This window comes from Batrachochytrium dendrobatidis, assembly GCF_000203795.2.
Source record: "Batrachochytrium dendrobatidis JAM81 unplaced genomic scaffold BATDEscaffold_1, whole genome shotgun sequence".
Classification (NCBI taxonomy): Eukaryota; Fungi; Chytridiomycota; class Chytridiomycetes; order Rhizophydiales; genus Batrachochytrium; species Batrachochytrium dendrobatidis.
Genome location: NW_006281099.1, coordinates 2,789,755 through 2,813,974, shown reverse-complemented (window position 1 = coordinate 2,813,974; position 24,220 = coordinate 2,789,755). Strand labels below are relative to the sequence as shown.

The following is a 24,220-nucleotide window of genomic DNA, read 5'->3' as shown; positions in this document are numbered from 1 at the left end:
TTTGTTATATTAGATACACATTTGTATATATATTGAGCGCTCCACTGTTTCAATATTGCATTACATTGCTTGATAAGGGTAGCACCCAAATTGCACCTGAAACAACAAACCGAGTCGCATCAACTGTATTTGTTTGCAATCTAAATCATACGAGCCCGTATTTCAATCTCACTCACACGACTGGAATATATTTATATACCCCTCACATATCTATCTGTATGTGGTATCCTCCTGCTCAAGCTTGGTGTCTTGATAATGATTGCGCACATTTGGCTTTCTCACGCGAATAGCCAGCCACATGCCAGCTTACTTGCACGCACACGAAAGCAAAATGATTCATTTCTATGCATTTCCATGTTCAAAACAAATACCAAATCACTCCAAAAGGGCATGCTTCTTGGACATGACTAAGCAAATATGCTAGCGCTAGATACATTTAGCCGTCTTAGATTTGGCTTAATGGGTAATAACCAGGTATAACATGCTGCTTACACCCGATAATGCCATTGAGCAGTATACCGAGATACAATACCTTGAAAGTGTACACAAGTCAACAATGATAAGCATGTTATCAGATAGTAAAAAGCATTTTTGCTGGTATATGCTTTTTGAATTTCACATGGGTTGCAAGACTTGCCATTTGGAACTTCTAAAAATTAAACAAGGCTTCATTTACGACGACAATTAAACAGGTATCCATGTAATAAAATAGAAAAAGAGATTGGTAAAAATCATCTATAGTTTCCTCCATAGTTGGGTGGGTCACCATGACTAGAGTCGCTTCTATTAGCAGATGGGTGATAAGGCTGTGAAGTCGACATGTGCGTTCGGTTTGCCATCCCGCCTGGATTAGGTGTCATGGCATATATATCATATTTAGTCGTCTGCGGTTGATACGGCTGTTGTGCACCACCTGCATAAGTATTTCCGTGGTGCGAAGCCGATGTACCAGCTGAAGGTGGAATATATGACCTGCCTCTTAAGCTGTACACTGACGCATTGTTTGTGTTGGCATATTGAGACGATATACCACGATTATCATGGTGTGAATCTGGGTCTGGTTCGCCACCATAATCACTGCCACTGTAATCACTGTGGATGGGATAAGAGGGTATATGTGCTGCACTGCCACCATAAGGTCCAGCCGCAGGTGCGGGAGAATAAGCGTATTCAGACACAACTCGAGGTCTTGGATATTGTGAAGGAGTTTGCGACTGTTGAACAGACGGTGCATGGCTAGAGTATGCAGAGGGTGCAGTAGTATATCCCACTATATGAGGTGGTGGTTGCAATGGATATGGCGCCTCGCCATAAGATCGAGGATTAATATTAGAGTAGCTAGAAGGTGGGTTAGTGACGTTTTTGCGCATATAGCTCCCTGAATATGTGCTATCTAAATCGACATCGATATCCGGTAGCGTTGGTCTTTGAGAAAGCCCAACTGGAGGAGTAGTTTTACTCTCACCACCGGCTCCAATCCTGCGACGATTAGCTTCAATCTCCTTCATTTCTGCCTTGCGGGCTTCCATGATTCGCTTCCGAGACTTGCGACGCAGCAACTCGCCAATTCTTTTGTCAATCTTATGTACACAGTACTCTTTTAGGTTACCACGAATTGTACAGAGTAGAGGAATATACATGAAAAATGCAAGCAGCAAAGAAATAGCACTAAAAATCCAAATTGTGACAGTGATGGTCGACAGAATTAGTGTGGCTTTTTTGGTATTGGCTTCTGATCCAGAAAGCTGCATTGCAGATCCATACGCTTTTCCTAATCTGAATAAAAGAAAGTCGTTTTGAAAGTCTTTTTTGGTGCACGAATCGAGTGTGACCAGAATACTGATGGCATTTAGAAATTGACGAGGAAATTCAGCAAGCAACAATCGTTTCCATCCTACATCAGATTGGGAACAAGACAAGAATGAGTATTTACAAAACAAGACAGTCTTTAAAGGATTTGAATGACGCTAGCAATATACCTTTGAATCGGAAAAAAACGAAGAATGCGACGATATCAGTCGTCTTTCTCGAGTTCTGAATTTGTGAAAAAACACAGTAATGGGGAAAAGACCTGATGGTGTAGTAGCGATAGGCCACTGTTGAAGTAAAAGCATACGAAATATCTCTTGATCGAATAATAGCCATGGCCTTTTTCCATTCAAAAAGCAATAGGATAAAAGAGAGGGCAATTGAAGCAGCAATGACACCAATAATAATATGCGGGTTGTTCTTGACCCACTGTCCAGCAGAGGAACTAGGCTCGTTGGTGCCGTCACAAAAAAGGGCGTTTCCACTCGGAGTCGAGGGCAAACCATTGATGTTGGTAGAGTTGTTGGCCGAGTCAAAGAGAGAAGTGACGGCTCCGCTTTGCAGCAGCAGGACCAACACACCCAAATCAGCCATGTATACTAGAATGGACTTGAGGGTGAACAAAAACACAAATGAGTAGGAGAACTTGGCCATGGGGCTGTCCTCTACAAAGTCATCGACATCGACATAGTCAAACTTGTGGTCTGCAATTTCTTCTCGCTTCCACTTTGCTGGCTCGCAGCAAGTCATGGTGTTGGGATTTCAAGTGCCTTGTAGCTTCTAAACCAAGGATGCAGCAGGTGTATGTGGATCGATTCTTGCTGATTGTTGGGTAGGTTAGAAAGGTTAGGGTTCAGAATGAAACGACGAGCAGCGGATAAAAGGGCGGGTTACTGTTGCAAGAATCGTTGCTTTCCTGCTGCTCAATAGAATTTATTTCTTGATTCAACTCTACAACCCGCCACATCACGTGAAGACACTGGCTCCAATCGCACAATTATGCAAGGGCGGCAGTTGCATCATTTATCTTCGTTCCTGCTGTCATGAGTCGCAACTCTAATTACAATGCAAAACCTTTATTCAATTACTATACCAAAAAATTGGTCCAATGTGCATGTTTAGAACAGAGGTCAGGGTTTGATGTCAAATGCGTTTGATAAAGCACTGTTTCTTTACCAGCAGTTATCGATTAGCTTATTCACAACTCGATTCTCTGATGAATCATCTAGCTAAATTGGTTGGTGTGGCTGGGATTCAACCATTATTGGAGTGGGTTCGGAATCATGAGGTACTGTTTCTGATGTCAATGCCGGAGGATCTGCCGTCTCTACACTTTCTATAGTATTGGCTGTATTCTCCAGCTCGTTGTCTGTAAATGAGCCGAGAGCGCTATGCTGCTGAAACGTACCGAGAATCTCGACATGAAGTCGTGATTGTAATACTGCTTCATAGTCTGGTGGAAATTCTGAGCCATCGCTTTCTCGCGGTACACATATCTCCATGTCTGAATATGTTGGGGGTGGTACTGGAAGTGATCTTGGGTTAGGATCAAACATGTTGCCTAATAAGCGATGACGCAGTCGTACCCCCTGTTGTTGGCTTTGGGCCTGCATGCGCTCTGCATGTCGTTGATTAACTCTACGCAAAACGTGGTAAAGAGCAGTCACTATAGAAATTGCAATCAGAAGAACAATGACTGTCTATATGTTGAATCATTAAGAGTTATAATAGTAAATATTGATTAGCCATCTTGAAACTATCGCATCATACGTTTGAAACGATTTAAATTAGCTAGATTAAAGGAGGTTGCAGGGATTGAAAGCAAGGCTACAGCCTATACTTATAATTAGCCGGTTTTGATTCGATCTTCTGGTATGGATGCAGGGTGGCCAGGCGATCCAACAGAAATCCAAATACTACGAGGCATACATCAGTCAATACATTCAACATACCGTCCAGCTGAAGCTAAGACCTCCAGGATTTGAGTTTGTAAAGCCATTACCTCCTATTTGTGAGGAAGTATTGGTAGACAGAGGACTGGATGTAGCGCTTTCGGTCATAGTAGCCATGTCAGAGAAAGTTGTCATGGTTGATGTTCTTCTATTATTAGTTGATTCTGAGCCATGATTCCAAGAATTTGATGTTGAATCCATGATAGTAATATATCCCAAACTAGCAAGTCACTTTTTAGCAGCTCATTGAGCCTGAAAACTGCTGACTGGGAAAAACAATAATTCACAAACCCTCAGGACAAAAATACTGAAACGCCATTACAGAATTATCCGCCACAATTTGTGTTGCCGAAACAGTACTTTGAACGTCTTTCAATTCGAATTCTAAATACAATTGTTTATGAATTCGTACTTGATTAAAGTGATTGACCAATTCTTTTATACGATTTCAAAACATCATCAAAAGTTGGATTCACAGAATGAATCAACAATTAAACCAAAACAGTCTCATTTTAATCGTAAAATGGTTGCATCTAGATGCATAAATAGGCTGCCAAATGGCAATACTGCAATTTAGTGATTTAATTTACAGTCGTATTCACGTAAACCAGATCGCTAGGGATGTCAAAATACGTAATAAACAACCTGTCTCATAAAACAATGTGTCATTTTACTGGACAATACTGTGACATGAACTCATTGTTTGGCTGGTCTTCTGGTGATTGACACGTATAATTGCATTCCTGAGATTGTTTTGTTGAATTAGAATGCGAGCGTATCTAAAACTCAGGATATAATAAAGACGAGTTTGCAGTATTTTGGCAATGTCCAAACATGTGGGTTGCAATCGATGAATCTGATGATTGTACAGTGCATGACCATGCTCAAAGTGAGCAGTTTGGGTTTACAACTATGGTTTAATTGCGTGTGTTATATAAACACTATCTATTGAAGAGGCAGCCAATTTGTAGTAGGAAAGCGTAACAAATACTTGTCCATTCCAAAACAAAGCAAAATACAATCACTGCAAGCGTTCCATTTTACATGAGCACTGCTCTAATTGGTTCGTTCAATCTGGCATTGTCGCATTGTGATTGGCTCAAACTATCACTCAAATCTGATTGGTCGGTTGCTTTAACTGTTTTTTGGCCGCGATTTAAAAAAAAAACTAAAGCGCTTTTCCAATTAATACAAGTATGCCTACATCCACCAATATAATCAACGAGGTCAATATGGTTGACGTAAAGCAAAAAAAGGAAAAGAAGACAAGCGCTGCCGATAATGTCCTTACGGATGAGAAGAGTCTGCTCAAGAAGTCCAAGCAATCGACTGATATGAATGGTTCAGAAGTCAATGGCATCAAGGCCAAAAAAGATAAAAAAGAAAAAAAGGAAAAGGACTCGAATGGAAAGTCCAAGGATAGCAAGCGTAAGCGGTCGAGCAGTGATGAGGATTCATCCAAACCCACTGCAGATGATGACAAAGCTACAAAGCTGCGCAAGGTTTCTAAAAACGACGACGAAGCTACCAAGGAGTCGGCTGTTATTGTTGAGGACCAACATATTGATGATTATAAATCTTCTACCAAAAAAGAAGAATCCGATATCCCAGTCAATTTGCGTCTATCCTCCCATAACCTTTCTTTGTCGACCATTGAATCGCTCAAGGCTCGTGGAATCGTGCAACTTTTCCCTATTCAGGCTGCATCATTTGATCCCATTATCAAGGGCATGGATCTTCTTGGCCGTGCTCGTACTGGTACCGGAAAGACGCTTGCCTTTTCTCTTCCAATGATTGAGGTTTTGAAACGCGAGCGTGAGAGTAATCGACACCTTTTCAGCCAGAGAGGACGAGCTCCTCGTGTTCTTATCATGGCTCCCACACGTGAGTTGGCTATGCAAGTTCACCGTGAGTTTGATAGTATTTCCTCTGGTGAGCTCAAGTCTACCTGCGCTTATGGTGGCTCTCCATACGATTCCCAATGTAAGTTTTTACTTTGAATGGCCGTCAAAAGTCAATGCAATCATATACCAGCCTTCCACCCTCACTTGATTTGCTCACGTTTATATATGCATTGAAATATATCTAGGCAATGCTATGCGTGATGGTATTGATGTGATTGTTGGTACACCTGGTCGTCTAATTGATCATATTGAACGTGGAACTCTCAAGCTCAATCAACTGCGCTTTATTTGTCTCGACGAGGCTGATCAAATGTTGGACATTGGATTTGCTGAATCCATGGAAAAGATTTTGCAGCAAGTTCAAGAGCAAAAGTCTAAACTAACAGATGCTCCTGATCACCAAGTTCTTTTGTTCAGTGCCACTATGCCTGTTTGGATCAAGCAAGCCGTGTCTAAATATATGAAACCCAACAAAGTGACCCTTGATCTGATTGGTACTGACAAGCAAAAAACATCTGCTACTGTCAAGCATTACGCTATTGCTTCTCACTGGCAAAATAGATCCGCTCTTCTTGGTGACATTGTGGCCATTTATGGTCGTGGCGGCGCTGGTCGCACCATTATTTTTGTAGAAACTAAGGGTGAGGCCAACGAGCTTGCCATGAACGATAAGCTGGTTACTATGGGAACTCAAGTTCTCCATGGTGATATTCAGCAGAAGCAGCGTGAGGTCACAATGCAGGGTTTCAGAGAAGGCAAGTTCACCTCTCTCATTACCACCAACGTCTGTGCACGTGGTGTTGATATTCCCGAGGTGGATCTTGTCATCAACTGTGAACCCCCCTCAGATGTGGAATCATACATTCATAGATCTGGACGTACCGGACGTGCTGGAAAGTCGGGTATATGTGTTACCTTTTACAAACCCAACCAAGAGTATGCTCTACAGAATATTGCTCGCCATGCCGGCGTTAATTTCATCAAGATTGGTGCACCTCAACCAAAAGATATTGTTGCTGCTCGTGCCTCTGACACGCTCGAGACTGTCAAGACCGACTTGGATGAGCGAGTTCTTGAATATTTTACCAATTGCGCAGGAGATATTCTTGAGCATTTCCAGGGCGATGCAATAAAGGCACTTTCTGCTACATTAGCAGTTTTGTGCAACACTACGAAACCATTGGCAACCCGCTCAATCCTTTCTGCTAATGAAGGATTCATCACATTGCTGTTTACCGTCGATAGCCCCATCCAAAATGTTGGCTATATCAAATCAATTATCCAGCGCAACCATTCCGATGTTAAATATGAGGACGTTGTTGGATGGCGCATGACCAACGACTCTATGGGTGTTGTTGTTGATGTGATTGCCGAAAAGATTCAAGTGATCGATAACGGATCTGGTATTCCACCTACAATTAAACTTGGCAGCAATATTTGGAGTGATGGACGCGGTGTTTCGCTTACAATCCCTACTGAATTGCCAGAAATGCAAGATCGTCCTAACTACGGTAATAGTAACGGCCGAGGTGGATTTGGAGGTCGCAGTGGTGGATCTCGTGGGGGTTCATATGGCGGCGGTGGCCGTGGAGGCTCATATGGTGGATCTCGTGGAGGTTCATATGGCGGCGGTGGCCGTGGAGGCTCATATGGTGGTGGTCGTGGAGGAGGCCGAGGCGGATACAGCCGTTAAATTGACTTGATTGCATTCTACATTCATATTCACGTAAAACGAAACACTTTTCTGTATTTATCTTGCAGTGACCTTTCTTTGCTCAGAATAAACAATGATTAAATATTCGTTGCAATTTTCTATTAAAAACTGATTTTAATTGATATTATCAAGTCTTATAGCCGTATTCACATAGCGAAACACTAAACAAGTGTCAAATGCATGATAAACAGTCATGTGTGATTGGCGCCAATCTTACTGAACAACAATGTGTTTTTTGAACTAATGAGTTCACTGGTCTCCATGCTCATTCTTGTACAAAAATACAGAGTGATCACATTCCTATTTCAATACATTGCGTAATCGGCATGAAAGCAACTGTTGCATTCCTGAGATGTTTTCTTGAACTAGAGCGCAAACGTATCTGATATTAGAATACAACAGAGTTTTAATAGAAAGAAATAATCAATATCTAATAACAACGATTGTTTATTCTGGAGAAAAAGAGTCATTACAAGATCAATACAAAAAAGTGTTACTTTACTTGAATACGGCTGTAGTATAAAGCATCTATTGTATGATGTACACAATCAAACTATAATTATGAGCGTCTCTTTTTACCTTTTTTGCACATTCGTATATTGTACGATTGCCAACTTTGAAACCAGATTTATTCATTGCAATCTAGATATTGAGTTTTAATGCTGCCAGTACAGCTTATATTTGCTGTATTTCGCATCTCGGACACGCTTGCGTTCTAGTTCAAGAGACAGATTGCGTGTCTCAGGAATGCAAGTATACATGTCAATCACCACAGAATCAGTCAACTAAAGAGCACAGTCCTGTCCAGTAAAATGACACATTGTTTTATGAGACAGGTTGTTTATTACGTATTTTGACATCCTCAGTGATCCGGTTTATGTGAATACAACTGTAAATCATTGATTTTTGCATTCTTTGCTTTGATAACATTCTTGAATGCTTTTTACAAACGATATTTTACTGCAGCATACTGCAAGTCGCAAACAAAATTCATTGGCAATTGTTTGGTAAATGATATATAATATTCTGCTACATGTATTGATTTTGTGTATCTACTTTTGATCATATATCTTTATTGTATCTGGCAGTAGATTACTAGCTTTATACGATCGCAATGCAGAAAGAATCAGATATACTATTGTCATTATACTTACCATCTATTACGTTTCAACAATATTAAGGCTGGCAGCAACATTAGGACAAAGAAACTCTTGTAAAAAACTGGGTCGCAAGGAAGTCAATGCAGTGAATCTGGTACAAACATGGTAGGTTTGATTGAATGTAATACAGGCACGATTGGAATGTCTCACCGTGTTTATATTGAAACTTGCACCAGCCATTATTTGACCTCGCCACCAGAACCGTTGGCTCTGCGACTCAGGTAATGACATTATGGAAATAAAACTGCATATGTAACGTCAAATATGGCATGTTTTAACCCTGTCTCATTCACTGCCAAAAGTTCTAATCTTATGATGGGAGTTGCTCGTGTCTACTCGCACCAAACCAACTTTTTCTATGGTAAACTATTACGATTGTTTCAATTAATGCATTACATCTAGATAAATCCAGTTTTACTGACTGAGATGCACTGAATATATTGGTAATCAAAGGAGATGTCAATAGTGTCATTATTAAATTGAAACGCACACTGTCTCCACTTCAAACCACTGATATTGATCTAGCCAATCCCGAGGTCAGGTGAGACAGTTTAGGAGATTAGCTTTGTAAACTAATGATTTCAATCAAGAAATTTAACAGTCACACCTATTCACATATTTCAGGCTTGAACATATTACTTTGGAAAATGATATTGACGATACCCTGCTTTTGTTTGAGCAAACAGTCAAGATGAAAGATGGAAAGATTGTTTTTGTAAGTCGATTCGAGTTTATTTCAATCATTGTGAATAACACTTTCATGCAAGCTCAGAGATTGACAATTATCACTGTATCAAACCATTTAAATTTAGACTAAAACACCCACCACTGTACTTGGTTCATCAAAACGGTGTTCGGAAAAAGTATTTGATTCTTTCAGTCGTCTCGGTCTGGAAGAATCGGATACACCCTTGACTAAAATGTACAACAAACACATGATTTATTCAAACGATATTCCTGGTAGCATAGCTACGTCTCCTCTTACAAACAGACACCTGTCTCGAATCAAATCAAATGCATATTCATCCTTGTCATCTCACCAGTCGCGCTCCATTCTACTGAGCAACGATCCTCTACAAGACTTTCTTGATTCTGGGTAAGATGTATTTTAAACTGTGCTACCTATGTTGATTGAACTGCCTAAATGGGTTTAAATATATAGGGATGCTATTGATGTCATGGACCCTCTTATGAAAGACTTTGGAGGAATGCAACAGGATGACTTTGATATATTTACAGACTATCCAGTTCAAACTTCTGATCTCAGAAATCATGATCAGGTAGTGTTTATGAGCGTTATTTATCTTTACCATTCATCTTATTTGTCTAATTAAACAGACAAATCTTGAATTTCAAGCAGCTTTCGTTTGGACACCAAGACAGTCATGACTTTGTCAAGCGCATGGCTCCCAATCGTGCTAATGAGCACACATGGCTTGAAATTCCAATTACTACAATAACGCCAAGCTCTGATATTGCCGAGGTAGCTCAGGTGCCAATACTGACCAAGCGCATAAAGCTGGCAGCTGGAAAGCGTAATCTTTTTGATGAAGCGGTACTTGGTGACATGCATTTTTAAAACACTTTTGTTGGAATTATCGAGTTTATTAGTCATGATATTCAATTTGTGTACCAATGGTTTTAACACTTTAGATCTCGCTACCAGATGAGCCACATTCAACAAAAACAAATACTTTTATAGCAAAAATATCCAATATGGAGACGGCAAAATTTACCAAGAAGCAGAATCAAGTGTATTTGCAAAATCTAATGCATCAACCAGGTAGTGTTGAAAACATCTGTAAACTCTGCTTGATTAGACTATTAAAATGCTTAAAATATTTATAGATCTGTCACGCAATCTAAACATGTTTTGGCATGAAACAGTGGTTTCTCATTTTGATGACGGTAAATACCATTTTTATAGCATGGGCAATAATTCATAGTGCCCAAAAAATAATGCATGCTAATCAGCATAATAATTGTTTCGAGAGACAGTAGTTTCAGGTCGTAAACGACCACGATTCGGTCCATCGAGTTTTACAGCAAACAAGCAAATCGCACAAGAGTTTGACAAAATAGCTTATCAGCCAAACAGAAACAACCAGATTGGGAATGAAGGCAACTTTGACAATTATAACTTTGATGAACCCAACCTATCTGCTGAAATAGGACGAGCTCTCGAGTCTGGCGATATACCGCTTGAAACCCATGTATCGCCAAAAGTCATGCCATGGCATGTTCCGTCGGCTACAAACTCGAGCGTATCAGGCAAGTTGCTTTATAAATGACGATTTTTGAAACACTATAAGGCTTTGTGTTAACAGTAGATGATGGGTAGTCGATCAAAGTCTAACCGAGTATTTTAAATGCAATCGTAGAACTTCGATCAAGATCTAAATTCACGCATGATACACTTTCTTCACTGAGTGATGGAATTGGAATAGGTAGAAAAATCAGTGGGATTCGTAATAGTGACAAGCATGTATTTGATGGAGATCTTGGATTGCATGGCGTGCTTCCAGTATCGGAATCGGATAAAAATATTGGATTCGAGTTTGACACAAGTGATGTGTTTGCTCATCAACACAGGTCTCCAGACAAGGAATCAACTGCATTTTATGAATATATTCGATCAATCATGGTTGAGGCATCCACAAGTTCGGTGCATCTTTTTGACCTTTTAGAGCACGTAAATTCCCGCACTGTTGCCAGTCAAGCATTTTTTAATGGTAAGGTTGGCAGGTTACTGTAGAGTTTAATTGTATATTTTTTATATATTCACTTGTTGATGGTTGACCAACACATTTGCCAATGTTTCTAGTGCTTAATCTTGCTACAAAAAACCGTGTCCGCATATATCAGTTTCAACCATATGGTGATATTGAGCTTGAACTATGTGAATGAGTACTATTGAAAGATATAAGCAATTATAAAATGAAAGCAAATGATTGAGCAATGTTTACTGAAAAGTTTATTTCAATGGGTAAAATAACTACAGTCATATTCACGTAAAATGGGTTACTGAGCAAGAGTTTATAATAAACAGCCAGTCTTGTGGAATGATAATTCACACCAAGCTTACTCGACATTTTGCCTTTCAGACTCCTTGACAGGGTTACACATTTACTGATTAAACATGATCTGTCAACTGTTCAACCATTGCAATGCCAGAAAGCATCAAGTTCCACATTGTCGATTTTTGAACCTTGTTGGCAATTATTTGAATAAAAATGGGGTCAAGTGATTCCAGATACTGGACAAGAACTGAGAATGTCAATTGAAGTAATTAATTGACACTGGGAAAGCGCAATGAATAGTTGACCACAAGGCAATCACTGCAAGATGCGTTCTATTTTACGTGAATGTGACTGTAAATTGACATGAGAATGGAAAGAAATTGTCAGCGATCATTAGCATGTATCATGATTTGGGCAGTATCTGTATAAAATTCCATCAGTTTTGTATATGGCCAAGCTTGATCCCTGTTTGGGTTGCTTCTGCAACGACTACTACCAAATACAATGTCCTTTTGAAAGAGGCAGATTTACGTTTGCAGACTGCTTGCAAGTGTGCACTTTAGCTGGGATGGGAGATGAATGTCAAAGTAGGCAGGACCATTAGCCTTTTTTTGCCGTTGAGATTATCTTGCATAGCGTGCAGACACTCCAAGAGTGTAAACCATTTGCCACGTCTGCAAGTGATAGGCATTGTTGAACGCTCTTGGCTTGAACTGCCGTATCCTTCAACGTCCACGAGCGCCATATTTCCATCTCCAACAATTGTCTTGAAATGTATTTATAATGGGATTGGCAAAGATTGGTAAATGAATTGAATTATACAATCAAAAAGTAGATGAATAGATTTGGCTATTTATTAATGGTATCAATCTTGATCCCTTTAGTTGCTAATGTTGTCCTACAGGCCCCATGCATTGTCTAACTGCATTCTCTAACAGGACCCTGTATTGCTAAACTTTAACATTATGCTCTCAAGTTCAAAAAAAGATGCATTTTGTGCCCTTCTTGCTCCATCCATAAGTGGGTGTCATGTGTGCGTCAAATGATGATTCAAGTGAAATAATGGGTTCCGCCTGTTGCTCTGCATCTATCAAGCGCATCTGCTGCCAAAATGCTGCGAGCTTACTGGGATCAGGCTGTTTAGTCCGAAGATGTGCTTTTTTGTGAGTGATGTTGTTCTTTCTTAAATATCGGTAAACTGTTCGTCTGCTGATTTGAATGGCAGGAGCATCTATCGCTCTTATTTCCTGTACTGCAGCAACAATCTGACTTGTGTCGACACGACCAGTCTGCTGAACGACCTGCGCTACGACCTGTTGCTCCTCTTGATTAAATATAGGACAACGCCCCTCTTTTGGCTTAGCAGCGACTGCTTGCTGATCTTGTTGAGTTTTGTGTTGGTTTTGTTCTGATGCAAGAGCTTCAGCGTTCCATCTATATAGAGTCTGTACGCTAATTTGAAATAATTGTGCAATTTTACGGACGGAGAATTCACGCTTTTGAAATGCAGCAACAGCGGCCTGCTTGATGCTGTCTGAATGTTCTCGAAACATAAAGTTGAGCTGAAATGTAAATAACCATTTTTTTGCGTTCTCATTCTTTTTGTCTTTGACTGTAAATGAATGATTTCACACGTCTAGGATAATTTTGTAATTGGCTAGATTTAAAAATTCTCCGATCACGGGGCTTAAATTGAAAGTTGCATTTTTTGATATTTCAAGTTTGCACACACTTTACAATCACTCCCACTTTCAAGGTACGCCATAACCATTGGTTTTTTATTTGAAGCTCTCGTGCTTGAAGGGACTAGTGGGATATATAGATTGATGTTGCTAGCTTACACTAAACCATACACTTTGACTTTTAATTCTCAACCTGATTGATTTTTAAATACTTGGATACAACCAGCCTTTTAAATACTTCAACAATGGGTCGTATGCATGCACCAGGAAAGGGCATTTCGTCCTCTGCTCTCCCTTACTGCCGAACTGTACCAAGCTGGTTGAAGACCACTCCAGCTGAGGTTATTGATCAGATTTGCAAGCTTGCCAAGAAGGGCATGACTCCTTCCCAGATTGGTGTTATTCTCCGTGACTCGCATGGCATTGCTCAGGTCCGTTTTGTGACTGGTAACAAGATTCTCCGTATTCTCAAGAGTAACGGTCTTGCTCCCGAGATCCCCGAGGATCTTTACCAGCTCATTAAAAAGGCTGTTATGGTTCGCAAGCATCTTGAGCGCAACCGCAAGGATAACGATGGCAAATTCCATCTTATTCTGATTGAATCTCGTATCCATCGTCTGTCCCGTTATTACAAGACCGTTGGTAACCTTCCCCCTAACTGGAAATAGTAAGTTTTGATTTTTTGAGCGCTAGTAATGATTGTTTACAGCCCGTCGTGCTTTCACCGTGACGTCTGGCTCGCTTGTTGAATTGTGTCTAGTATTTAGAAGTGATGAACGATCGATGGTGTATCAGCTAGTTAATTCTCGAGTGTTTGCATTCACGAACGTGCATTTTGCTGGAGTTGCTAGATCTGTGATGGGAAATTGACTATTGCATTAGGGCATTGAGAGTCTTGTTTGGGCTGTCCACCTTTTTAAATACTTGTTCATGTTCAACAAGCTTAGACTAGACTAGTGATTAGAAACATGGGACATTGCATGGGTTACTTCTGATAAACGATACCAACAATTTATTATTGTTGGTATCTTGGAGTCTGCTCTACAATAGTCGACATTGTTTACCTGTGCTCACACTATTTTTATTGGTATGTTTAGCGAGTCTTCCACTGCCTCTACTCTCGTTGCATAAGTTTTTTGAAATAAACTGACAGTCGATGCCATTCATAGTTGTATTTATCTTGCAGTAGTGACTGTTTTGGAAAACACAGTATTTTAATATTAGATATGCTTGATTCTTTAGTATTCATCGTATGATGCAAGCTTTCTTTTTCCAGTTGACAGCCATACGATCATCCAGTTTGAAACCGGATTTTGGTCTTGACATTGGTTCAAGTTTGATGCTCAATGTTCTGAATATGGTTCTAATATTTGGGTTGAGAGTTGTATCACGTGAGTGATAACTTGAATGTGATGCTCGAGCATCAGTTGGGATACCAAAGATTATAATACAAGGCTATCTGAACCATGTCAGTCTCAACCTCAGAAGTGTATCAATACAAGGCACCATTCCCCACTTACTCTGTGCATTGGTCTCATAGACCTGGGTCGTTCCGACTCGGCATATCTAGCTTTTTGGAAAGCAGCAACAACAAGGTGCAGTTAGTGTTGAATACAACTGCTGAATAGCTGATTGTATATACATTCATCCTTCTGGAAACAGTAAACAGTATTGGATGCTTCTTGTCAATACCTTTGTTTTCAGGAATGAGCCTTGCGAAGCCATACCACTACAGCCCGATCAAGAGTAGTCATCTGTAATTGCTAATACCACCTCTTGTCATCTATAATAGCTTCAAATCATCCAGTTGTTTAACAAGGCCGGAGATTTTGTTAAAGTCGCTGAAGTGGATCACACATTTCCAGTAACGAAGCTTATGTGGAGTCCGCACAAGGGAATGGGGCCAGATCTCCTTGCAACCAGTGGCGATTACCTTCGATTGTGGGAGCTTGTTACACCTGACGAAGCAATGGATACAGGATTGGATGGTGTTCCTTTAAGCAATACAGACATGGGTACAATGAGTGATGGCAATTTTATTGCCGAGCAACGTCAGATTATTTGCAGAGCCAAGCTAGCTAATATACGCAAGGTGGTTGTTGTTGAATCCATTCACGAGTTTAAGGATATCTAATTCTTTAATGATGTGTAGAGCAAGAAAGAACAATGTGCACCATTGACATCGTTTGACTGGAATGATACTGATCCAACCTTGTGTGTGACTAGCAGTGTTGACACTACGTGTACAGTGTGGGATGTGGAGGTAAGCAAGTGTATACTGTTGGACTAGTATTTGGTGCATCTTTGTATTTACAGCTGTCGGACCTTACTTTTGAGGTTTATAGACACAACAAGCAAAAACACAATTGATTGCACACGATAAGGAGGTATATGATGTGGCATTTTCAAAAGGAGTTCATGTATTTGGAAGCGTTGGTGCAGATGGATCTGTTCGTATGTTTGATCTACGGTACGTGATATATTACCCAAAACGCATACATGCTAGTGTCAATCACTAAGACGATTCTTGCGTTTAATTCACAAGTGCACTCGATCATTCGACTATTATTTATGAGGTTCCAGCAGCATTGTCGCCAACTCATGATGGACATGCAAAAAATGGAACTGGATTGATGCGACTTTCCTGGAATAAACAGGATCCTAACTATCTGGCTACATTTCAGCAGGAGTCAAAATCAGTACTAATCCTCGATATTCGAGTTCCTGCAATACCCGTAACTGAGCTTCGTGGTCATACTGCAAGTGTTAGTTCCATCGGATGGGCTCCACACTCCAGCGTGCATATTTGTACTGCCGGTAAGTGATCATTTTAGAATGACTCGACTTTCGTTGAATTGATGCATTTTGTATTACTCAACACTACATAGGAGAGGATTCGACAGTGCTTGTTTGGGATATTTCACAAATGGCCAAACTCAAACACATCAAAGAACCATTATTGGCATACGCTGCCGAGTCTGAAATCAATGGACTGTCGTGGTCTACAGTGTCGCCAGAGTGGATTGCAATCACACATGGAAGCAAAGTGCAGGCACTGCGAGTTTAAATAAATATTTTAGTTTGCAATCAATTCAAATCCGAATTAATACGAAAAGCGGTGAATTGATTAAATCTCATTTGTGCTCGAAACCGTTTTTGATTTGAGCGAGTTTGTGGATTGCCTTTCGATCTGCTGCAACTTCACTTTTCCACTCAACCCCTTGTAAACACGCATATTTCAACAGAAACAACTGAGCAACTATGGACGGACCTAAACTGAAGCCTAACGAGGTTAACCTTGGAGTAAGCTGTTCATCTTTTATTGTGCTTTTGGAGCTGTAGTGGTACGCTAGTTTGACAGGTAGATGAGTGAACAACTAACCGTTGAATATGGATAGACGACTATTATGGCTGTTCAGTTTGCGGACGGTGTGGTTGTGGCAGCAGACTCTCGGACAACTATGGGCTCCTATATTGGCAAGTCATTACTATTCCTGTGCATTAGATACATTCATATCCTTGAAACCTTTTGAACCCTGACTCCTGATGGGTGGTCTTGAGCAACACTTTGCCACAGTCGGTTGGATCAAGTATACATTTATACATGAAAGTGAATATTAACTATATCATGGAAAGAAAGTGATGTCGTGCATGTATACTTTGAATCCATTATTCTTGCTGGATAATGTGACTGCTGTTGGATCTATCAGATTTTCCAAAAACTTGTTACAAGTATTGGTCATTCTACTGTGAAATCTGATTTGCTGTATTTAAAATAACTATTTTATTACGATACTGGGGTCAATATGACCTATGCTGACTAACAAATTGAAATGAATCAACAGCCAATCGAGTCACTGATAAGCTTACCCAGATACACGAGCGTATTTTTTGTTGTCGTAGTGGATCTGCTGCAGACACACAGGCCGTTGCCGATATGGTACACTATCAGTTGCAGGTGTTTAGGTAAATATAATGCATTTAAACTTGAGAGTTTGAAACAGATGGATATGCCTTGGATTGCGTTAAAAATCTGTTTTTTACGTTGTTGTTTTGGATATTTTCTGACCTGTTGTGAATATATATAATGGAATAGCGTCACAGAGGGAGTTTTACCCAAAGTTGAGACTGCTGCAAATATGTTTCAGCGCATTGTCTACGAAAACAAGGATCGACTGATGGCGGGAATTATCGTTGCTGGGTGGGATCCTGTCAATGGACCATCTGTTTACTCTATTCCTCTTGGCGGGTCTCTTCATAAACGACCATTCACTATTGGTGGATCTGGATCTTCGTATATTTATGGTTATTGTGATGCCACGTTCAAGGATGACATGACTCGGGAAGAAGCTATTCAATTCACCAAAAATGGTAGCGTTTCTTGAAATCTGATTTTATTTACTTGAATTGCGTGTGTTACGAGTTGTACTGATTCAAGGCTTTGTGTTTAGCTGTTTCACTTGCCATGTCGAGAGATGGATCTTCTGGAGGCACAATTCGTCTAGCCATCATTACCAAAGATAACGTGGAACGTATATTTGTTCCTGGAAATGCCTTGCCCACTTTTTGGGAAGGCTAGGCTTGTTGATATGGTACTGAATGATGATCCCATATATACACTTGCTCTTTGGCTGCTTTTTTTTGGAAAAGTGGATTCCCTTTTCCAGCCTCAATAAAAGTGATGTTAATTCAAGTTCTCGGGTATCTCAATGTTGAAATGTATTTGAAAGTTTCTCAGATTACAGCAATTCAACGGTTTGTTCATGTTGGGATTGGCACATGCAGCGAGGTGAGCATTCAGGCGTGATGCCCAAGTATATTTATTAAAAACGACGCAACTAAAAAAAACAACCAACTGTCCATTTTGTGATGGCACCAAAAACCAGTCTTGCAAGCTGTGACCAGGAGTAAAAATTATAAATCTCGATTGTAGATTAACAAAAACCGCATTAATCAAACTTTTTCCTTTTCTGAAGAGTATGGCGATTCTTCTTTAGTGTGGTGAGCTGGGGGTTTGTTCTCAGGACTCGCAGATTGCTGTCGCTTATGTTCACGCCGTGGACTACGACTAGTGCTTATCCGATTTGTATCTCTGCTCTTGTCTCGATCACGATCATGATCTCTGCTATGACCACGGTCCCGACGATCCTTTTCACGATTCAAATCCCCTTCACTTCGATTACGACGTTTACGATCTCTGCTTTGATCAGTATCCTCTGCAGAGCCATCTGTCTCAGATATAGACTCTTCACTTTCGTCGGATTTATACGACCGCTTCTTGCTCGACTTTTTTTTGGATTTCTTGGATTTGCTCTTCTTTTCCTTTTTACGTTTATGACTACTACTGCCCGACGACTTTTTATTATGCAGTTTTTGGTCACGCTCTTGATCGAGTTGTTTTCTGTACTAACGGATGGGTTGATCAAATCGACGATGATGGCGTAGCAATATGTTGTTGATGGTAGAAATGCAAGATTCAGCCAATGTATAAGCAATAAAGCTGTCTGTTTAAAGCAAAACATACCTCGATCATACTATCTTCAGAGAAGTTGACATCTTCCTTTTTCTTGGATTTAAGTTCTCGAAACTCCTCCCACGTCATGCCATTCTTTTTACGAGCATCAATATACTCTCTGGTTGGAATAAAGTTCAAAAGAAAGCCCAAATTAGAGTCAGAGATGAATATAAATACAAGTGGATGGATTCAGACTTTAATGAGCACTAGCCAATGCTATCAATCCACTCGATGACAAGAATGACTGGCCAAGAGAGACCAGACCAAAATGACTGATATCCAGGTGATAAGCGAATGAAATACACTTGGTTTTACTACAACAGCAAGTACATTACCTTGCAGTAGATGCCATGTTTATTAGAGTGTGAATGTTTTGCCAAAAACATTGGTAATATCAATTTGCATTTTCGAGGTCTTGCTTGAAATATGGGGACTGTGGTCAGAATCGCCTATTTTGCAGTCAAGCCGCTAAAGCCAACAAGTCGACCAGTTTGACGCAATGCCATCAAGCAAGACCATTCTATTAATACTGTAGTGATGGTTCTTTAACACGACCTACAATTGGATGGTCTGCTTGCCACGTTGGTAAAGACCAAGATCTCGACAGTTGATCTTTTACAACTCAAGCATGCATGTTTGGCTGAATAGATAATGAATGGCAGAATATTGAGCAGTTGTACTTTAAATCAACAAAGGATTGCAGGGATCGAACTGCAAGCATAATGTTTGGTATTTTAGCTTCAAGACATTGTAAGCTCCAACATTCAATACTGACGAGGGGTTTCATTCACAAAGTTTCTAGACTCGAGGCAAACATCACTCTGGGGCCAGACAGTGACAGTAATCAAACTGTTACTGCCATATTCGTGTAGAATACTAAATTGTATGAGCAACTAGTTTTGTGGAATGATTGGTATCAATCTTACTGGACAGGATTGTGCTCTTTAGTTGACTGATCTTCTAGTGATTGGCATGTATAATTGTATTCAATTAGAACACGAATGCAAGATTAGAATACAAAGGTGAGTTTAGTGTTGTATTAAAGACAAGTTTGATATCTGAATTAAAGTGAATCTGGCAATCATACAGTTTATGGCTATGCCAAAAGTGAAGAACACGCTCAAAGCTATAATAGTTTGAGCATCGTATGATGAGCATTGTGTTTATTGAACTGAAAATGTTAGTTGGAAAAGCAAGAGTTGATGTGTAGGAATCGCAACGAGTATCCAACCATTGCTTGTTCCAAAGCAAATAGAAACAAACACTCAGATAAATACAAGTATCTCATTTTGTGAATACAATTGTAGATAGTCTTTTATCATAGCAATCCCATCAGTTTATTACTCTGAAAGCATCATCAGCGATATCCAGAGCAGTAGTTATTTGCACATACTTTCATTATGCAACAAGAGTCTAAACCCATTCAAGCGACCTTGGGTTCACTAAATAAGAATACACAACCCAGTACTGACTCGCATCTCGATACTCAAAGTGTTGCTCATTTCATGAGTGGTAATGACCAGCTACAGGACATGTCGCAGGATCATCCACCAAATCAAGCCCTAGAACTGGATCAGACCAACATTGCGTTGCAACAATCCATAATGAAGCCAACAGACCAGTATCATTCACAGCTCGCTATGCAGCAAGTATCGGCCTATCCATTCAAACCGCAGTACTATCAGGACCAGCAACAGTACTATCCTTATCCTGTACCACAAACATCACACTATCCCTATCTATTTCCCTATTTCCAACCCCACCAGCCATATGCAGTACAAGACAGCTACCAACCAGGCTTGGTGCACCAGGATCCATACCAACACATGTATTCTCAGTCTGTACCACAACTCAATCAGCTCCAAGTACAGGAGAGTGAGTATCAGAATGATAGAGTATGGATGAGTAATCCACATGGCTTTCATTCAAGCAGTCATGGAATCAACTCCGACCTTTGGGCTCAGGACACTTTGCCTTCTGAATCGTGGCTGAATTGTGGCAACACTCGTGCACTTCCATTGGAATGTCCGTCAACTCAGAGTAGGAAACACTATTCACAATCCTCAGTGTCCAGATCCCATCCATCATTAAAAGCAGTCTCAAGCAAGGGCTACATGTCTCGTCACTCGTACAATCCAATGACATCCACTTCCTACCATCCAAACTTTCAACCGCTTTCGACATCAACCCTCAACAAATCAGTTCAGCAAATATCCATGTCTGCTGCTACTTACCCACACTCATCCATGTCTGTTGCTACTTACCCACGCTCGTCTGATACTTTGGAAAATATAACTCAACCTCAGCCGTCTCAAACCAATTTGTACAATCCCACTCGGCAGCATCCATCTCAGGCGGCCGTACATCCTACCGATCCTTATTATACTCAGTACCAACTTCAACCAATGCAGGAGTCTGAACAACAGTCTGGACAGCAGTCTGGACAGCAATATGGACAACAGTATGGACAACAACTTGGACAACAGCCTGTGCTTGATCCTCAACTTCAAGAATCAGCTTATTCAAGCACTCCTGGTTTGGCTGGAAATAATCGACAATCCCAACAACCCTACCAGCAGGAACAAGGTACTATGCGTGCCAGCACTCAGAATGTACCTTATCAATCTGATCCAGTAGTCGTCACTCTGGACAATCAGTCATCTAACCAGAACCCTTCTAAGCTCGACCCATATCCTCCATTCGATACAAAACAGCCTAAACAGAGAATATGCTGCTGCTTCCGCACCTATTCTTGTTGCGTCAGTTGCTTTTGCTGCTGTTTCATTGTCCTTATTGCTTTGGGATTAACCATCTTCTTCCTATGGCCGAAAATCCCAACAGTCAATATGTCCGATCCTTACATCCCTATTGGGTCTACTGGCTTGCAAGTCTCTTCTGGTGATATCTCCACCGCCGGCATTACAAATGGTCTTAAATCTGCTTCTGCCAGTAATCCATATAGCTTCTCGTTTCCATTTGCAACCAATGTTTCGGCAATTTCAACCAACAAAATCGATATTCTGCTGGATACTGTTGTTTTTAATGTAAAGTACTAGATGGTGTTGCTATATATCTGACTACCTGTTTTTAGAATGGGTCTTGTTTTACGCTTGATGCGTTCAATCTTTAATTTTGACATGCTTCAATCCTATAATACAATCTAGTCTATTTTGCTATCCAAGGCAGACACGACACTTCCAAACATTCATGCTGACAGTACCCTTGAACATGTCAATATCAGGAAAAATGCAGAAACTATCATTGTTGTGGTAAGTTGGCATTCTATTTTCAAATCATGCGTCAACTCGGCTTATCTTACTTTTGTGTATAATAATTAGCCGTACCGACTTACGTATTCCACGTCAGCACCGGTCGACCCTTCGACAGACCCGGCTCTTTCCTTGCTGATGGAAAGCTGTAAAAGTCGTGCTCCTCTGAGAATGTCATATAGTGTGACACTTTACTTGAGATTGGTCTCTTGGACTGGATACCATCCTACCAGTTCTGGCACATTTTCGATTGCATGTCCTTCTTCAATTGCTGACTTGCTCGGAAATATATCCAATTAGTCCATTATGTAGATGCACAAACAAAAGCACTACCTCGAGTGAACTTTGATTATTTACCCTTTTATCACTCAAGACCACCATCCAGGGTTTAGCCAAATATGGCGATGTGAATAATCAAGCAATACTATTTTTGTAGATATATTCTTATTCCTACCCATACTTTTGCTGGCTTATCATATCTTTTTCATAGTAATACGATAAATGAACTATCAATATTTATCATTAGGTTTACAACTAGCGACAATGGGGATGAGAATGGAGGGGAAAGTGTCAGCAACCACCAGTCGTGTACCGTGTATGGCATCTCGCGTCAACTTCATTCAACCGCACCTGTGTGATGGGATTTGTTTATTTTGTAATGCTCACCACCGCCTATGCACACATGGGTTTGGAGGTTGACGAGAGAATCTGGAAAGTACAGGTTTGCGTTTTGGGGTTCTTTAGGCGAGATGTTCAGCGCGTAAACGTCAGTAAAACCATCAGCTCGCTCTTGTCGTGATGACCACAACCAGTATGTACGTGACAGGAATTGTGGCAACTGTTCTTGTTTCGACACCAGAGGCGATTGTATAATGAGTAGTATTTAAACTTTACGGGCTTTGGTTCCGTACTGTTTGGTTGCGCATACACATGGCGAGGTACAATCCAAAACCCTTTGAAAGTTTGATGAATCCTTTGTTCTTCTGCAAGCGCTCGACGTATTGAAATGACTATTGTTTCCAGTCGATTGTTTTGTGTCATGTAGCGAAATAAGCACGAAAGGCTTGCGGTTGACTACTATTGAGCGATGGCGATGCAACTCGGTCAAATATTCCAGCTAATCCAGCAATTCCATGACGTAACGGTTCTGCTGGTTGCGACTGAGTGTTTCGTTTTGCAGAAGCCTTTTCCTTGGTAGTGATACCAAAATCGATTCCAGTAAATATCTCCCTGTTTTCACAACACTCTAGATTTACATTTGCTATGGATGCTGCAACCATCAAAAGAGATGAAAAATAGGTTGTCCAACTGCTGTTGATTGAGCGGAATAAACATATTGGAGCATCCATTGTTCACTATATTGTGCAGTCAATCAATTGTAAAGCATTTCACATAAAATGTGTTGATTCGGCCTGGATCAACATGACTGCAGCAACACGATCCATCTCCATATGCTCAAGCGACTTGTTGATATATATAACGTACTGCATGGCAGGTATTTGAGCAACCGGTTTACCTTTAGCTGCTCGGTGCACATGCTTCAAAAGCGCAAACAGCCATTTACCACGTATGCAAGCGACAAACGCTGTCAAACACTTTTGGCTCGAGTTATCGTTTATTTCAACATCTACGAGTGACATACTCATCTCTAGCCACTATCATTTGACTGGTATAATAGTGCTCGAATGGCATCAAACCATGTCAAACGATACGCATGTAGATTGCTTGTCAGATGATACTCCACGCTTGCAGGATTACTTGGCCATTAAAAAAGATGGATATCAATTCGGGAATGGATGGTGATTACAGCCACGCTTTTTGCCAAGCCTGTCAATCCAATACACGCCGGTCAGTCTCCGTTGTTCGTCTGAAAGATGAAAGGCTTCACATACAAACTCGTGCATAATGCAGTGCTGCAGTCAAGCGTACATGGCATCCATCAACATCTGAACGCTAATGATGTTTACTTGCCAGAGCATGATCTTTTCGACACATGGCATGATGAATTGTTTCGAGATTGTCTATTTCTCAATTCACTCAATAAGTTGTTCGCTTCCACAGCAGCGTCGCCATCGTTACACCATAATTAGCATTCAGTTGGCAAGCGGCGTGCTGCAAACTGGCGCTCAAACAAAAAACAAGCCTGAAAGCGTGGTTGAATGGATTGAATGCTTCCCAAACACATGATACACACT

General features: G+C 40.6%; 11 protein-coding genes across 11 annotated transcripts; 6 read left to right on the top strand and 5 right to left on the bottom strand.

Annotated features, from left to right (window-relative positions):
- Positions 1-649: 649 nt before the first annotated feature.
- On the bottom strand, positions 650-2,559 carry BATDEDRAFT_34164 (uncharacterized protein; the record flags this gene model as incomplete). The annotated part of the gene is made up of 2 exons (XM_006675708.1): positions 650-1,894; positions 1,980-2,559. 2 exons carry the CDS (start codon positions 2,557-2,559, stop codon positions 732-734), a joined length of 1,743 nt encoding a protein of 580 aa, XP_006675771.1. The 3' UTR covers positions 650-731.
- A 479-nt stretch (positions 2,560-3,038) lies between these two features.
- Positions 3,039-3,896, bottom strand: BATDEDRAFT_22080 (uncharacterized protein; the record flags this gene model as incomplete). The annotated part of the gene is made up of 2 exons (XM_006675400.1): positions 3,039-3,509; positions 3,762-3,896. 2 exons carry the CDS (start codon positions 3,894-3,896, stop codon positions 3,039-3,041), a joined length of 606 nt encoding a protein of 201 aa, XP_006675463.1.
- A 1,061-nt stretch (positions 3,897-4,957) lies between these two features.
- On the top strand, positions 4,958-7,471 carry BATDEDRAFT_84954 (uncharacterized protein; the record flags this gene model as incomplete). Its single annotated transcript, XM_006676318.1, has 2 exons — positions 4,958-5,744; positions 5,851-7,471. The coding sequence occupies 2 exons, from the start codon at positions 4,958-4,960 to the stop codon at positions 7,356-7,358; spliced, it is 2,295 nt and encodes a 764-aa protein (XP_006676381.1). The 3' UTR covers positions 7,359-7,471.
- Positions 7,472-8,315: 844 nt separating this feature from the next.
- BATDEDRAFT_22078 (uncharacterized protein) lies at positions 8,316-11,446 on the top strand (the record flags this gene model as incomplete). The annotated part of the gene is made up of 14 exons (XM_006675399.1): positions 8,316-8,386; positions 8,561-8,644; positions 8,716-8,760; positions 8,842-8,900; positions 8,993-9,080; positions 9,164-9,254; positions 9,352-9,635; positions 9,702-9,819; positions 9,897-10,094; positions 10,193-10,322; positions 10,388-10,447; positions 10,532-10,814; positions 10,991-11,271; positions 11,364-11,446. 14 exons carry the CDS (start codon positions 8,316-8,318, stop codon positions 11,444-11,446), a joined length of 1,875 nt encoding a protein of 624 aa, XP_006675462.1.
- A 1,090-nt stretch (positions 11,447-12,536) lies between these two features.
- On the bottom strand, positions 12,537-13,330 carry BATDEDRAFT_22077 (uncharacterized protein; the record flags this gene model as incomplete). The annotated part of the gene is made up of 2 exons (XM_006675398.1): positions 12,537-13,171; positions 13,297-13,330. 2 exons carry the CDS (start codon positions 13,328-13,330, stop codon positions 12,537-12,539), a joined length of 669 nt encoding a protein of 222 aa, XP_006675461.1.
- Positions 13,331-13,486: 156 nt separating this feature from the next.
- Positions 13,487-14,372, top strand: BATDEDRAFT_29299 (40S ribosomal protein S13; the record flags this gene model as incomplete). The annotated part of the gene is made up of 2 exons (XM_006675573.1): positions 13,487-13,908; positions 14,339-14,372. The coding sequence occupies 2 exons, from the start codon at positions 13,487-13,489 to the stop codon at positions 14,370-14,372; spliced, it is 456 nt and encodes a 151-aa protein (XP_006675636.1).
- A 335-nt stretch (positions 14,373-14,707) lies between these two features.
- BATDEDRAFT_84952 (uncharacterized protein) lies at positions 14,708-16,330 on the top strand (the record flags this gene model as incomplete). Its single annotated transcript, XM_006676317.1, has 6 exons — positions 14,708-14,836; positions 15,034-15,333; positions 15,394-15,504; positions 15,587-15,711; positions 15,787-16,058; positions 16,130-16,330. 6 exons carry the CDS (start codon positions 14,708-14,710, stop codon positions 16,306-16,308), a joined length of 1,116 nt encoding a protein of 371 aa, XP_006676380.1. The 3' UTR covers positions 16,309-16,330.
- Positions 16,331-16,485: 155 nt separating this feature from the next.
- BATDEDRAFT_15564 (proteasome core particle subunit beta 1) lies at positions 16,486-17,906 on the top strand. Its single transcript, XM_006675066.1, has 5 exons — positions 16,486-16,544; positions 16,640-16,718; positions 17,087-17,207; positions 17,338-17,612; positions 17,693-17,906. Exons 1-5 carry the CDS (start codon positions 16,503-16,505, stop codon positions 17,818-17,820), a joined length of 645 nt encoding a protein of 214 aa, XP_006675129.1. The 5' UTR covers positions 16,486-16,502; the 3' UTR covers positions 17,821-17,906.
- Positions 17,907-18,194: 288 nt separating this feature from the next.
- Positions 18,195-19,108, bottom strand: BATDEDRAFT_85895 (uncharacterized protein; the record flags this gene model as incomplete). The annotated part of the gene is made up of 3 exons (XM_006676028.1): positions 18,195-18,647; positions 18,766-18,874; positions 19,092-19,108. 3 exons carry the CDS (start codon positions 19,106-19,108, stop codon positions 18,195-18,197), a joined length of 579 nt encoding a protein of 192 aa, XP_006676091.1.
- Positions 19,109-20,781: 1,673 nt separating this feature from the next.
- On the top strand, positions 20,782-22,549 carry BATDEDRAFT_32741 (uncharacterized protein). The gene is made up of 3 exons (XM_006675604.1): positions 20,782-21,800; positions 21,921-22,025; positions 22,095-22,549. Exons 1-3 carry the CDS (start codon positions 20,871-20,873, stop codon positions 22,323-22,325), a joined length of 1,266 nt encoding a protein of 421 aa, XP_006675667.1. The 5' UTR covers positions 20,782-20,870; the 3' UTR covers positions 22,326-22,549.
- Positions 22,550-23,062: 513 nt separating this feature from the next.
- On the bottom strand, positions 23,063-23,305 carry BATDEDRAFT_85894 (uncharacterized protein; the record flags this gene model as incomplete). Its single annotated transcript, XM_006676027.1, has 1 exon — positions 23,063-23,305. One exon carries the CDS (start codon positions 23,303-23,305, stop codon positions 23,063-23,065), a length of 243 nt encoding a protein of 80 aa, XP_006676090.1.
- Between the last annotated feature and the right edge of the window lie 915 nt (positions 23,306-24,220).